The 16,100-nt window shown below is 38.1% G+C and overlaps 1 protein-coding gene across 3 annotated transcripts in view; it reads left to right on the top strand.

The window, feature by feature from the left end:
- Positions 1–16,100, top strand: part of ZNF407 (zinc finger protein 407) — a 374,140-nt gene that overhangs the window by 221,542 nt on the left and 136,498 nt on the right. For all 3 annotated transcript variants that reach the window (XM_043444134.1, XM_043444136.1, XM_043444135.1), the window contains exons 6-7: positions 1,874–1,957; positions 8,037–8,157. In XM_043444134.1, the coding sequence (XP_043300069.1) occupies positions 1,874–1,957; positions 8,037–8,157 (205 nt within the window). The remainder of the gene's footprint in view (positions 1–1,873; positions 1,958–8,036; positions 8,158–16,100) is intronic.

Raw genomic sequence — 16,100 nt, 5'->3', positions numbered from 1 at the left:
TTGTATCATATAAGAAAGATGTAGATTGCAAATAAGTTCATAAACGAGAGAGAGAAAGCATAGTCTTCTCAAATCCAGAAATAATAAGGGTTCTCTTTCCTCGTTAGGGATTTTCTGGCTGGGTTGTGCAGCACTAACCTTTTCTCGGCCACATACCACCAGATGTGCTGATCTTGCATGTGCGTGTATGGACCGAAGTGCACATATTTCTGCACACTCACAAAGGGTTAATGCCCACAAGTGGTGATGAATACATTGTAGAGAACAACTTTGCCTCAATGAAGAGTAGTATGTTAATATTAACGAGCAAATTATCTTTTGGGATTTAAAAAAAAAATCTACTTTCAGTGTTATTTAATTGATAATATAGCTAGTTAGAAAGATTTATATTTCAAATTGATTAAATAATTAATTGAATGATTGTAATTAAACTTTATTCTTCACAGCCCATCTCCTCTATTATTTTTTTCTATATTGATATAATGATGCCAAGGAATAAACTTAACCTCAAAATAGGGAAGTAAAGATAGGAAAAGGGCTTGCCTAAATTCAGCTTTATTGTATAAATGGTAACAATGAGTATGTTAACTTACCATTGGGAAATAAGATTAAGCATTATTTGGTTAAAACTCTATTAATACATGTTTATTTAAATTAGAGAAGCTAGCATTGCTCTTAGGTAAAGGGAAATCTCTTTTTGATTACGGAAGTTACTCTGCCTTCCTGTATTTACTATTTTTTCTGACCTTCAAAAGGCAATTACTATTTCCAAAACACCTCCAGCTAGATTTCTGTTGTGATACACCTAAATGCTTTAGAACAAAGCAGGCTGACATGGGCACAAACCCTGAAAGACTTGTTGCATTAAATATCCGAATGAGTAAAGTAGATGAAATGATTTGTTTTATTTTCAAAATGTATTTTCTAATTTCACTGACCCTGTCTTTCCAAGGTTAGCGTTTTTCTTCTCCTTTTCTCTTCTTTGTGAGCCTTCTGGGCTGGACTGCCTAGGTGCCAGCACTTATTGCTTGAATATACTGTAGAAGAGAGAGAGAGAGGTTGCATTTATAAACTGCAGGGCAGAATGTTACCTTGTATAAAATGGTTTAAAAAATGAGCTTGTATACATTTTTAACTAATATGAAGTCCACCAAATGTGTCCCTAATTGTTGAATAGTTTTCCAGTCAAGAGTTATCATTAAAGATAATGTTAGGAGTTTTTATACAATTTCTTTAACAATCCCCAGACTTCCTTTTTTTTTATGTCATGAAAGTTCGAGAAACATAAACAGCACTGAACTGCCATTGATACTGAGTAATGTAGATTTTACTGTTCCTTGGGATCTTCAATATATTCGGAGAAACCATTTAATTCATATTTTTAAGTAGGAAGTTATTAAAGAAGACTCAGGTTCGGGTAAAACCGATTCAGTCTCCTTCAGTTGTTAGAAAATTCAATATGTTTTATTTAAGCAGAATCATGTATACTGTATATTAACCATTCCAAGCAATCTTTAGTCAGCCCAGAAAGGCCAGATGTATGGGAATTGTAAAAAATCAGGATATGCATAAAAACTGTTCAAGTGCATAAAGCAGCCCCATCTGGAAGACATCTACCAGAAATGAAGTTGTACAAAACCATTCCATTGATAATAAAGCTAATTTTTATGGGTCTGACAAGTATGTAATTATGTTCAGTGGTGCTTTTCAGATTTTATCACAGTCAATAAACCGCAGTGGTAATTTCATTCCCATTTGACATATTTACATGGAAACATTTGATTGGAGGAATTAGTAACCCTGAAAGCCTTGATAGATATGTTTTAATGATCTGTGACCTCCGCAGTCCCTCATCTGTTTATTGTTGCAACAGGCGAGAAGTCGTTCCTGTGTGACCTCTGTGGCTTTGCGGGCGGGACCCGGCACGCCCTCACCAAGCATCGCAGGCAGCACACAGGTCAGTGTGGCTGCCCCGCCCCAGGGCCCTTGGGCCCAGCATTCCTTCCTGGTCCTCCACAACCTGTGTTCCCGATTTGTGTAAATCTGTGTACTTGAGGGTCTACTGAAAATTCTGCTTGAATAAGATTTTAATTCATCTGCCTTTATATATATCTATGAAGTAGGCCTATTGCGAGTTTGGGGGATCAGGTGTCCTCTGTCAGTTCAGGTTAAACAGGAGGGAAAGAGTGTCTGAGGGTATCCCAGACACATCTCTGTGGTCAGGAGCCTGCCTCGGGTGCTGTGTGAGGCCGGGGCATCTGCTTTCCTCTCAACGCTTGCCTCCTCTCAGTCAGTCTCTCCTGTCTGTGTTCCTGCTCAGCCCACCTCTTAGGCGCTTCTCACCTGCTCACCTAGAACCCTGCCTTCCCACCTGTGTCTCGGCCTCCCTAAATACCTGACCTTGTAGCCAGCAGTCCCTCTGCCAGTTGGAACAAGCACATGTGGTTGTAGGTCTGTCCTTTTTGAGGTATTTTTGCGATTAAGAATGGAAAGCAGTGAAGAGGCAACTTTAAATAGCTAAGGACATTGAAGATAAATCACTTTTTCCCCCCTCCATGATCATTTGCAGTGATTCAACAAAGTAAACTAAATGCTTTGGGTTAAGAACACATAAGGATGAAATATTTTAAACATTTATTAAAGTTGATTACCTACTGGTATGCTGTAATACATCTTACAAGTAACTTCTGAATTATACGTGCCTGGGACAGTGCTGGGTTTTGGTGATGTCCCTCGTAACTATTAGTTGAATTACTTTTTACTCTCACAAGTGTTCTAGTTTAGATGATAAATCATACAGTAATAGAATTTCTAACTTAGCATTAGATTTTTACTGGGTACTGTGAGAATGGTGGAGTTTGGTAGTTATACTCAAAATGGCATAAAATTAAGATACATGAAATACGTGGTTTATGGTGCATTTTGATCCTTGATATGTATAACAGTTAGCTACAGGTGCTTTAATGCCCATTATGGTATCTATAAGATCAATGAAAATTAATGCTAGCCATTCCTTTTAGATAGTAAGTTTATATGTTTCAAATTTCTATATGGGATAAGGGCTATTATTGAGTTGGAAAATGTCCAATATTAACATAATGTTGAAAACTCAACCTTTGTAAACAGAAAATTCTGTTTTAAGTTTACAGTCGTGAGGTATGATCGCATTTTTTGAACCCAGTGATTTAGAGATTCAGTGTAAGAGATGGCGGAAGAGCCCAATGGATGGCAATCACCCTTGACTACTATTTGGGAGAACTCGAGAATGTTTATGGTAGAGTGTGTTCATGTGGGGTTTTCTGGTTCTTAATGTTTTGAATTTTTTGATGCCTGAGCTGTTGCCATGCCGACGTCTCACCCTGGCGTGGCCCTGGGGGTCGTGGACCCCCTGTGCGCCCATTACCAGCATGGCCACGCCGCCTCTTCCCCCGCAGAGGGGCTGGTGAGGCTGTGATCACAGGCATTTACTGGTGATCGATCATGAACCTGCATCGAGCAGGCACAACTTTATATTTTATGTCAGGTCCAGAGGCTCCTTATTACTTTGCTATTAACTTTATACCATATAGGACAATGTCTCGCAGACAGAGGCATCTGTCTTTTTGGCATTTATCTGCCTCTGTGGCACAAATCAAACATGATTCTTTAATACCAAAGTCAGTTCTTAAGATTCTTTGCTTCAGCCAGACAGCTTACTACAACTCAGTCTAGGCCCTCAGCTTTTATGCTGGATTTATAATATGTAAGCAACACACAACTTTTTTTTCTTTTCTTCAAGGCCAGATTTGTTTGGTTCATTTGAAATCTGTATTTTTCTGATGTAGTCCTCGTTGACATGGTTTACCTTTTTACCACAGAGTACCCACCCAACTTACAATCAGCTTGGAAAGGGGTAGGTATCAAAAGCGTTCCAAATGGCGTAAATAACTCCCCACTGCAATACCGGCTGTCCAGGGGGCTGACACAAACCATCTTCCATTCCGAGATTTACTTTTATCACCTGTCAGAGGCCCTTGATTCAAGGGCACAGGAGCAGATCCTCACGTGTAGTTGAAGAGTCTTGGCCGGCTTAATAACCACCAGCCCGCCCAAAGGAATGCAGGGTGAACTTCCAGGGGAAGGGCCGGCCTGTCTGACAGATGGGTGGCACGCAAGGGGCACCACTGTTGGTCTGTAGCCACTCTGGTGCCACTGTCCTTTTACTCTCTGCCACTGGAGCCTCAGATGCAGACTGTTCCTTGATGGTGATTGTGCCCAGGATTACTGCTTGTCCAGGAAAGGAGGAAAGTGACTCTATCTAAACTACCGTGAACTCTTAGGTTAGGGAACCAGGCGGAAAGGAAGTTACACCAGCAGGATGTATGCAGGGAGCCCTGTGGACTCATAGATAGCATCACTCAAGTAGTTAATATTTCACACATAGGTTTATTGATCCTTCTGGCCTTAGAATGACAGAGAATTCAGAGGGACGGTTCCCAGTGCACTGAATCAGTTTGACGAGTCCATCAGAAACTTTTCGTTAATCAGTGCACCTGTCTCATTTCATGCAACTCACAGATATTACCAAATGGAAATTCTTATTTAAAATTTGTATGATTTTCTTTCAAATTTTACAATCTGGAAATTGAGTTTGATTTACTTATTTATTTAGCTGTCTATTGAGACTAACAAACTTCTGTATTTCTGAAGTATATTTCCTTGAAGAAATTACCTGAAATTTCCAGAAGAAATGATTATTTCTGGATAAAATAAAGATCCTGATGGGCATATTCCAATAATAGTATTGAACATGTAATAGAATCAGTGAGTTATAGATTAACTGTTATGTATAGATTGAATAAACTGTAGTCTGTGTAAATGGACACAGAGTTCTTCTGTCAAGAGCCCAAACATGCTGAAGTCTTCCTTTCCTTAGTGGCTGAAGCTTGGTATTTTATGTAGTTTATTTTGAGATCATTATATTTTTTCTCTGTCAGCTTATGGATTATTCAAGGTTTCTAATACATAGTTTAATTTGTTGTGTTGTCAAGTTAAATACAAAGAGACAGTTTATAGTTTATTGCAGTACAATGTCAGTTTCGTATGATCTTCAAATTATTACAGTTAAGAAAAACATCTACTCTGCTTCATTAACCATGCAAAAGTTTGACTGTGTGGATCTCAACAAATTGTGAAAAATTCTTAAAGAGATGGGAATCCCAGACTACCTTACCTATTGCCTGAGAAACCTGTGTGCAGGTCAAGAAGCAGGTGTTAGAACTGGACATGGAACACGGGAGTGTTTCAGAGCCGCGAAGGGAGCGTGACAAGGCCGTGCACTGTCAGCTGCTCACTTAACTGCCGTGCAGAGGGCACCGCGCAGAACGCCGGGCTGGAGGACTCACAGCTGGGGTCAGGATTGCCGGGAGGAGTACCCGCAACCTCAGATATGCGGATGACATCACCCTAATGGAAGAAGCGAAGAGGAACTGAAGAGCCTCTTGATGAGGATGAAAGAGGAGAGTGCAAAAGTTGGCTTAAAACTCGACTTTCAAAAACCTAGGATCATGGCATCTGGTCCCATCAGTTCATGGCAAATAGATGGGAAAAAAAGCGGAAACAGTGACAGATTTTATTTTCTTGTGCTCCAAAATCACTGCAGACAGTGACTGCAGCCTTGAAATTAAAAGATGTTTGCTCCTTAGAAAGAAAGCTATGACAGACCTAGAAGTGTAGTGTTAGTCGCTCAGTTGTGTCTAACTCTTGGTGACCCCATGGACTGTAGTCCACCTGGCTCTTCTGTCCATGGAGTTCTCCAGGCAAGATTGCTGCAGTGGGTTGCCATTTCCTTCTCCACAGGATCTTCCCCACTGAGGGATCAAACCTGGGTCAGCTGCATTGCGGGCAGATTCTTCACTGTTTGAGCCACCAGAGAAACCCAGTAACGGTGAAAGCACTGGTTATTGGCCACCCTGCCAAGTGTCTGACCTGTGCTTTAACTGCTTTGATCCTCACTATTGTCTGTGTTTGGTGTCTTATCCTCCTGGTCTTGCTCAGGGGTTACCAGGTAGGGAGTGAAATATGAAGAAACCTGAATTGGGATTGAAGTCCTTTTATCTCCTCTAACTACTGCCCTGGGCTGCAGTGACAGACAAATACCATCAGATGAAATGTGTATGCATTCACTAAATATTCCACAGCTATGAACAGGGCCATACAAACAGGAGAATGTAGGCTGTATTTCTAAACACTCTTGATTTTTAAGCAGACGTAGAGCTGTTGGCTGGCTAAATAGATGCAGAGTAATTGTAAACCAAGTTCTTTCATCGCTTATTTCCTATATGCTAGTATACTTATAAAACTATTAATGAAAACATGAGAAATAAGTAGAGTATTGAATATATGTAAAATTAATCCATCCTAGTTGGTGATGGACAGGGAGGCCTGGCGTGCTGCGATTCATGGGGTCGCAAAGAGTCAGACACGACTGAGTGACTGAACTGAACTGAACTGATGTGTAAAGTTTCTTAGGAAAACCGTCAATTGACAAGAGCATTTGTGAATATCACAACTGTGATTTTGGGGAAGAGGTGGTAAGGTTTTCTCTAGTTCGTACATAATGTGAGTTTCACACATCTTTTAAGTTGCCTGGTAGTCATACAGGAAAAAGTAGTAGGTGAAATTATATTTTATAAATAGATAATCCAACCAGATCTATGTAAATCATTGTCACTTCAACATGAAGTCAATATAATGTTCTTTCCTGTTTTATCTCCCCCATGCCACCACCACCCCCTCCCCCCAGGAGTTTGAAATTTTGTGTGTATTTTGCACTTGTAGCACATCTCAAGACAGAGGCCAATTTTTTCTCTAAAATTCATTATCCCTGTTTAAGTTATGATAAAATTCACATATTGAAAAGTATATTCTCTTTCCCAAGCTGTTCCAGACTTAAAACATTTTTTTTAACAAGTGAGTTCAATATCAGTTTTTAAGTTTAAATTTACACTAATGAAAATGAAATCACCCATCTCAGGCACTCACCAGCCAGTGTAGCTAGTGAAATTATAAAAACTGATCAGACCTGACTTCTTTAAGTTTGTGTGTGCGGAGAAAAAGGTATCATTCAGAGAGGTGTGAGTCCTGAGCAGGCCTTAACCACCCCAGGGCTGAACTGTGTCTGCAATTGAAGCTGCTGTGTGTCTGCAAATGAAGCTGCTGTGTCTAAGCTTCTGTGGCCGCTCAGCGGTAAAGAATCCACCTGCCAATGCAGGAGACCCAGGAGACAAGGGTTTGATCCCTGGGTTGATCCCCTGGAGGAGGAAATGGCAACCCACTCCAGTATTCTTGTCTGGGAAATCCCATGGACAGAGGAACCTGGAGTGCTGCAGTCTGTGAGGTCACAGAAGAGTTGGACATGACTGAGTGACTTAGCACACACACTGGTGTGTCTACACAAGGAAGTTTATGGTGCTGTTAAGTATTATGTCAAATGTTTCTTTGAGGCCTCTTTACTCAACTTAGTGAATTGTAATTTCTCTTTACTTCTAAAAGTTTTTAAATTGGTGTCAATTTGTAGCTTGGTTTTATTTTTTCTTTGTATTTAATTTCAGGATTTTAGTTAAGTTTTACACTGAGTATTCAAAGTATATTTTTGTTACATATTTTTCTGTGGTTTTTAAGCTCACTGAAACTTTTATAATGGCTCTAATCTAACATAGTGTGTTAAAGGATTCCAAATTCCAGTGTGAAACCAGATATTTATATTTTTATATGAATGAGTACTTTGCGTTTCTGTTTAGATTAGGCAATTTAGATTCTTACTTGTGTAAGTTATGTTTGAATACATGATCTATATCTTCGTTTTGTTCTAATAGAGAAATAAAAATTAATGGTATCTTCTTTCTTACTCTACAAACAAATGTTCAACAATCCTACATATGTGTGATCTTAAAATTTCATGGAAAAAAATGTCTTTTCAATTGTCAATAACAGATTAAGCTCTTCATTTTCGATTTTTGTAATTGGAATGTACAACCCTTTTTGATTTATTACAGGAGAAAAACCCTTCAAATGTGACGAGTGTAACTTTGCTTCCACGACGCAGTCTCACCTGACGCGGCACAAGCGGGTGCACACGGGAGAGAAGCCCTACAGGTGCCCCTGGTGTGACTACAGGTAACGGGTCATTGTGAAGCGGGTGTAGTCACGTGAGGCATCATGGTGGGGGAAAATCCTGCTGAAGTCACCATCAACGAATTTGTTTTTTTTGATTAGCATGAATTACAGTGATTTAAACATGATTTGCATATTATGTTGGGAGTTTATCACACCACGTAGTTTTGGTGACTCTCTTTAAAAATGTAAAGTTCTCTTTACATTTTTTATAATCTTAACATTTTGGTTTTATAATCCATTGGTGCACCTGACTTTCAAGTGATTTTCTTTCTTTGCTCAAAGTAAGGAACCATCCAATCAATTCAACACCCATGGCATCTCAGCTACTGTGAGTGAGGCACTCATTTAGACAGTGAAGATAACGTGAGAGATGTTTTCTGCCTTTAAGGGTATTGTAGCATAATGGGCGTCTTGTATTAATGTTTTGTAAATGCTTGTAGAGTTTGGTGTCACTTAAAAAGGCCAGGGGGGTGCATAGAGAAGGAGCAAGCTCAGTCCTGCTAGAGTAGAGAGTCTTTCAGCCACAGGTTAGAAGATGTAGAACTTTCAGACACGTGAGTGTTCCACATGGATGCTGGTGGTTCAGCTCAGTGTGGCTTTCTCATGCTGAGAGCATGGTGGTGATGAGTGCTCCATCCACTCGCGAACGCCTCAGTGGCTGTCGTCTGCCAGGTTGCAGAGTGACTTCACGGAGGCCGCAGGGCACAGGTGTGCAGAGGCAGGAGTGGGGGGGTGACCCTTTTACTCTGTGACAAGCTCCGTGCCGCCAGGGCGTGGGGGATAGGGCAGTGGACATGTGGGTTGTGACTGGATTACACAGGGAGGCTGTGAGCGTGCTCTGAGCTCACTGTGGCCTGTGAGACATCGCGGGGTGTGCATTCAGCCGAGGGCCATCTTCCTAGGGCCTCCATCAGCCAGACTGTGGGGCTGGAGGTCTCATGGACCCGTTGTGCATGGAGATGTGGAAGCACTGAGGGCAGTTCTTCAGTGCATCCTGCCTTTGTGACATATTAGAATCTCTACCTTAACCTGCAGACTTTGTAAAAACATAGATTTTTGTTACTCCTGCAGATGTAGCCTGTGCATTCAGTAAATATATTGCCACAATCTCCATTATTAGCCTCATTATTGCATTAAGTTTTATGTCAAAGGTCATCTAATAGTATAGAGATATTACAGATATATTTCATTCATCAATTATTCATTTATTCAATGTTTTGTCAGTTCTGTTTTTTGCCTAACGCTAAACTGGTATATCTTTGAAATTTGGTAAAATGTTGATCCAATTAGAGATAGGCATAGAAATTCTAAGACTCTGAGAATATGACTTCTTTAAAAAGCAAGCTGTATTAAATGCTATTTTTTTTTATTAAAGAGATTATGTTGTAGTTGCCTTTCCTACAAAACATGGAAGCAATTACAAATTTATATAAAATTTCCCTTAATTATAACTCTTGTTCAGTCTCTTAAGTTGTGACCCACTCTTTGCAACCCTGTGGACTGCAGCACACCAGGCTTTCCTGTCCTTCACTATGTCCCAGAGTTTGTCAAACTCATGTCCATTGAGTCCGTGATTATCACTTTTAGCTGTTAGGATTTTATTCTTTCAGTCGGCACTTTATGTCTAAATTTTGAATCTCTTTTTTTTTTCTAGTTGTTTATTTCATGATCAATTTTAATTTTCACACTTAAATTGTATAACCACCTTGTTTCATTTATCCTGTATAACTGTGGTTTCAAACTATAATTTTTAAGTTGCAGAACTGTTACTTTAGACACGATCTTATACAGACCCCATATATAAAATAGATAAAAATGGGATCTACCAGTTACAGATTTCAGAGCTGCACTCTGTAGTAGTCACTTACTATAGCACTGACAAATACCATAGAAGACTCTTGATAAGCAGAAAGTGTTCCAGTGGGAGAAGTTATTGCTTACAGTTGCTGTTGCATTAACCTCCGTGTCCTGTTTGTGACTTCGGAGGGAGCACTCAGCAGGGCTGGGTAGTCATGAACTTGGGCTCCATGGAGGTCGTTCAGCCTCTTACTCGTTTGTGAAAGACACGTGGTTTGAGTACCAGTTTACAGAATTGCTGCTGACGTATGGTAGGAACAGACTGAGGTCACGTATCCAGAGCCCTTGTTTTCACTCTTATCTCAGGTTGGGACTTCAGGTGGCTGTAGGCTTTACTTGACCTGACCATTTCAAGATACTGTTCAGTGAGGTAATGCAAGAGTTTCAGTGCCCTGAAGGTTGTTAGTGTGTTCAAATTTATTTATAATCCTTGCCATGATGGATTTTTTTCCTTTAACAGTTTTTCAAGTTAAAAAAAGTCAATCATTAGGTAATGGCTGAAATACCTTAAACTTTCAAAAGATCTGGTCTGAAAACCGCTCTTTCCTTCATCTTTCCTTCAATATAATTTTAATACTTACATGGCCTCAAGTTAGATTGATAACAGTAATAACTTAATTTTTAGACAGTTATGCAATTTTCAGGTCTTTGCTCCAAAAGTACTTTAATCTAGATCTTTGTGCATAGTATATGATTTTTTTGGAGGAAATTTGTGGATGTAGGATTTCAGGCTGTTGGTACCAAGATGGGGGTGTGAATTTTGTTTTGCTGCTTGGTACCGTGTTTTGGTTGGGTCTCTGTATGCAGAAACATATTTCTAAGTATGTTAGGCTTTCTTGGTGTGAAATCGTATTATACTTTTGCCAAGGCTGAGGCCATACTATTTGTCCCCCTAGTTGAGTTACCTCCTTGAAACAGCATCACTTCCACTGAGCAGTGTGTTTGAGCCAACTGGATCCCATCCAGTCCATACCTCTGTAAGCCCGGTGAGAAGAGGAGCTGGCGTATTCTAAGACTGTTGTTACTGTCCTGTGAATTAACACTCAGGACATTTATGTCTAGTGATCACTATCAAATTTCCTTCGAAATGCTGTAAGTCCTTGATAAAATGGTGATTTTGTCTTCATTTAAACCTTTTAAATTGAATGTTATTGGAAGTAAATAATTTGAACAGTTTCTGTTCATATGACAGTTTTATCTTCTGTGCATACATGGTTAGATTTACTTTCACTAAATAGACAAAGACCAGTTAACTTGACCAGAAGTAAAAAAAAAAAACTTCCAAATATGTGAATACTCTTAAAGTTAGGGACTGTGAATGAAATCTAGGCTTTTCAGCAGATCTTTTTGTTTTCTTACTGATGAAAATAAGATTTCTAAATGAGCATATGGTTAACTTCATAAAGACTGTTTTAGCTACACAGCATAGGAAGAACAAACTGCTTACCAGGTCTACCTCACAACAACAAAGAAAGTATCTTCTTTCACAAAGTAAATAAATTGGAGTGTGTGTGATTTCTATAGAATAAAAATGTGTATAAGATGATCACATATTTCCTGAGAAGATGTGGTCATATTTGTCTTTTCACTGCCTTTTCATAATATTTTGTTGCTTGAAATATTTAAATACTTTTTTATATTTAGATTTTTTTCTGCTTAATATAAATAGATAAGTTATTCCTGTAGACTATTTCTATCATTGTCGTTACTAGTGCTTATTTGCAGGTAAGTTGCCATCATTAGAAATGAAAGTATTATTTAAATTTCATTAGAAAATATATTTTTTCATTTTATAAATTGAACATTAGTGGAGAAATACTAGTAGTTATAATTATTCAAGAAAAATGTGAATATAGATTTGTTTACAAAAGAATTTTATAATTGGTCTTTTGAACCTGGGGCTATTTTTCAAGTTTGCATTATTAATTTAGGCAATGACATCTCATTCTGTTTAGATGTAAACATGTACCCTTTTCCTAAGCTTTTACTGTCTGAAATATCCAAAATTCTAATCCATTACAGATCAGTATATTCCATCATTGCTTCAAAACTTTGAACCATTAATTAGTATTCATTAAAATTTTGAAGTGTAAATTTAGACTCATAGTATTGTTCTACCATATTATTTATACAGGAAATTCTTTAGATTTTTTCCTATATTAACTTGGAAACAATCTAACATTTTTCTATATTTTTGTTTTTTGTTATATATTAACTGTCACTTCTATATTAATGAGAGAAATAGAAAAAAATTCTAATATGTTATACTAAGTACCCTTTCTAATAATGTAAATCCTTATTTCCCCATGGAGTTTATTAATATTGAGCTACACTCTGTTTCACTGATCGTGCTGGCTTCACATGAGATTAGATGACTTGCACTGTGTTGGCCATAATTGGGCTTTTTTTTACATGAAACTCACCTTCTCATTGGCTTCCATTTTTTAAGATTTATAGAGAAAATGCAGTAAATGCATATTAACCATAAATGCACAAACCACTGATAAGTCATAAAATGTAACGCAAAATACTGTCTGCAGTATTAAAAATATTAAGGATAATCTTATATTATACTTTGAATGTCATTTAGTAAATTAAAGAAAACCAAGTTGAGGCCAGACTCCACCAGTTTGATCATTTACTTACTACGTCTCTGTTATTGATCTTGGAACATGTTCACTGTTTCCTAAGACAGATTTTTCCTCAGCTGTATGCCTTAATACTTCCAGTGTTACGCACTTTAAAAAACTTTTTACTGTTCTACTTTTTTATTTTATTCACTATTTTTATTATTATTTGAAATTTTAACTTCAGTTAGAAATATGACATATCATAGAGCTGAGGAATAAAAATTATAATTCCTGCCTCATATTAACAATTTACCCTTCTTTCTTTGCTGAACTTGGGCATACACTTTGATTCGTTTTCTTGCTTTGATGGCTTACTTACCCTTGGCTGATGTATTCCATAGAATCATTAATATATGAGGTTTTGATCTCAAGAAGAGTTTTCATTCCTTTTGGATGAGAGCAGCCTAAGAATGTTTGATGTAACCTTTGACCCAAGTAGTGGAGTCTCAACAAGAAATGTGCTTTCTGTGATTTCCCCAACATCTCTTTTATTACTCTTCTAAATACTTTGTTTAATGTTTCTTATGATCAAATTCGCTAAGTTTTTACACATGTGACTGGACTAGGTAGAATTTAGTGTCTGTCACAACCATTTGAAGTATGTGTGTGTGTGTCCTAGAAAATTTTTGTCAAATAAAACCGTTTAACATTTCACGTGTATTACGCTTCACTAAGTAAGAAGGTGCTAAGGCCTCACGTATGATGGATCATTGCTCTGCCCTTCATAGCATCCTGGCTGGAGGACTTACTCCACAGGGATCGCCACCTCCCTGTGGGGGACTCCCCAAGGGTTCCAGTTCTCCTTTGGCTTCCTGTGCAGGTTCATAGGCAGTAATGGAGAAGCAGTGGGTGGGTCCAACTTGGGTTTGCCCTGAATAATACCAAGGAGAAAAAATAGGTTTTTGTCTTTGTAGCAGAACAGCATTTATACTGAGAGAGAAGGGGAATTATATGTACCAAAATGAACAGCACTTGTTTCTTTTGCTGAACAATCAGAGGTAGCATTTGTTTCTTTTGGGTGACATTGAAGTTGTTAAAGAATAATGATATTACCTAAAAATAATTGAATGAAAATATCTAGTATTCATAATAGATAAAATTTATAGTTGAAGCAATTTGACCGATGCCAAAAGCCTAGTTATATCACAACAAAATTCAAATTGAAAACTATTTTTGTCGGTGGAATAAACCAGACAAAGAAAGACTAGTATTGCATGATATCACTTAATGTGTGGAATCTTAAAAAAAAAAAAAAAGAAAACAGAGAAGTAGTTGCTAGGGAGTGAGTGAAGGAGGGAGAGGTGGGTAAAAGGGTATAAACTTTCAGTTACCAGACTAATAAGGTCTGAAGAGCTAATGTACTGCATGATGGCAATCAGTGATTAAGTATTTTGAATACTTGGAATTAGTGAAGAGACTAGAACTTAAATATTCTCACCAAAAACAAATAAAACAGAAATAAATAAAACATACCAGTCAGTACTATTTCGTTTGTATCAAGTCTGTTTTCTCTGTATATTTACTGGGCTTCCCTGGTGGCTTAGCTGGTAAAGAATCCACCTGCAGTGTGGGAGACCTGGGTTCGATCTGTTCTCTTCTAAAATAAGAGTACTGCTCATCCGATTACTGGAATGAGGAACCATGTCCTCGATTGAAAGCCTCCAAGTCCAGTCACCCTGCAGACTTCCCTTGGGATGTGACTCCAAGGCTCTCCTCGGTCTGTGGTCAGTGTTTCCTGGCAGCTCGATGTGTCTGCTCTGCTGTGTGTGGTGCCCGTCCTGGCGGAAGGCCCCCTCCTTCTCGCCACCTGCACACAGTCAGTGACTCACAGGTAGATGTCAGTTCATGGCTGGCTTGTGGAACCGAATTTGGTCGTTGGCAGCGTAAATGTTGGTTAGGAAGATTCTCCTAGCAGGTGTCAAGGTGGGACTTTCTGGAGGTGTGAACTTTCTCGTGAAGTAGGTGTTTCTGTAAGTTTCCATGGCATCTTTTGAGGGTTTCCCTAACAAGAAGCATAATTGTATTTTCAGGTTTTTCTGTCTTAATTATGAAAGTCGGAGGGTATGTATATGTATTTTTTTATTCCTAGCATTTCTGTTTCAGTAGAAGTTAAATTCTTTCTGAACAAATATCTCCTAATTTTCTGTTTCGTTAGTGAATTAAAAAAAAATTCTCAATAGTTCTAACTATAGTTTTGATTTGGCTTTGTATTTTCTGTAATGTATATAACTAATGTTATTTTTATCTGTAGCATATTTTACTCAAACTTTTCTTGTCTGCCCTAAGACACCCAACTACACAGACTTTTAAAAATTTTTGTCTAAGCCTATGTGCTAATATAGCACAGTATTTATGTCAGGCCTTTAGTTACTGTTGGTAACTTAATTTTCATCTGACAAAACTCTTAAATGAGTTTTATACTTATATACTTATACATTTATACTTAAATGTATAAAAAAAATCTGTAGACCTAAAAACAAATAGATTCCATAGTATTAAAAATTACAAATTGGTTCATATGCCTTTAAAAGGGAGAAGTCTCAGGTAATTTGTTTTGTTTATCACACAAGTTTTAAGTTGTTTTGTTTGTTGATGTAGCTGAAATAGGCATTGAGATCACAGATTAATTAGAAGAGCCGTTTTGAACACAAAGTGACCATACATTCCCTTTGCTATCTCTTAAAGTAGAATCCAGATAAACATGTTTATTTAACCTGCTGGCTCTGAATCCCACATCCAGTCATTATAGAAGGACCAGAGCTATCTTTGGGGATGGTCTTTCTACAAGGAATTGCTATGGACAGTCCCTCGGGTGGTAGTTAGATATATCTGTATATATTGTGGTAGAAAGAAAGGCCTTAGAGATGAAAAAAATAGAAAATATTTTTTTGGGCAATAATCTCTTGCATAATAAGTTATTCCTCAGACACTAGAGCTATTATCACACAACAAAACACTTCACAGTGTAACTATCTATATCTCCTGGCAGTGGAGGCTCATACAATGTACAGCTTGTTAGGAAAACTCTGTAATCACCAGGATTATCTAGAACAACAGTTGGAAGAACATTAGGCACACCCTTCTGGTTGTGTGGTTGAATTTCACAAACTCAGTTGTGGAGTCGAGAGAAAATAATAGAACAGGATACCTTTGAGGTGTATAGCAGTTTTACCACCTGTCATGAGTTCAGTGAGAATGCCAAGATATTAGTTATTTCATTTTGGTTTTGGATCCTTTGTTTCAACGTATTCTGAAATATTGACCCTCTAGGGACTGTTTAAAAAAAAAATCCTGAAAGAAAGAAAGGAAAGAAGAGAAAGAAAACCTTGGAATGAGCAGGAAATGGGGATGCAGTGTGTATATGAGCAAGCTTCTCTATCAGCATGCCTTCTAGACATCAGAGCCCTTGAGTGGAATAAGATGCTGTCGTCTTGGTAGCACAGTGCACGTTTTGGC

This window comes from Cervus canadensis, chromosome 23 (genome assembly GCF_019320065.1).
Source record: "Cervus canadensis isolate Bull #8, Minnesota chromosome 23, ASM1932006v1, whole genome shotgun sequence".
Taxonomy (NCBI): domain Eukaryota; kingdom Metazoa; phylum Chordata; class Mammalia; order Artiodactyla; family Cervidae; genus Cervus; species Cervus canadensis.
This window is presented reverse-complemented; position numbering and strand designations above follow the sequence as displayed.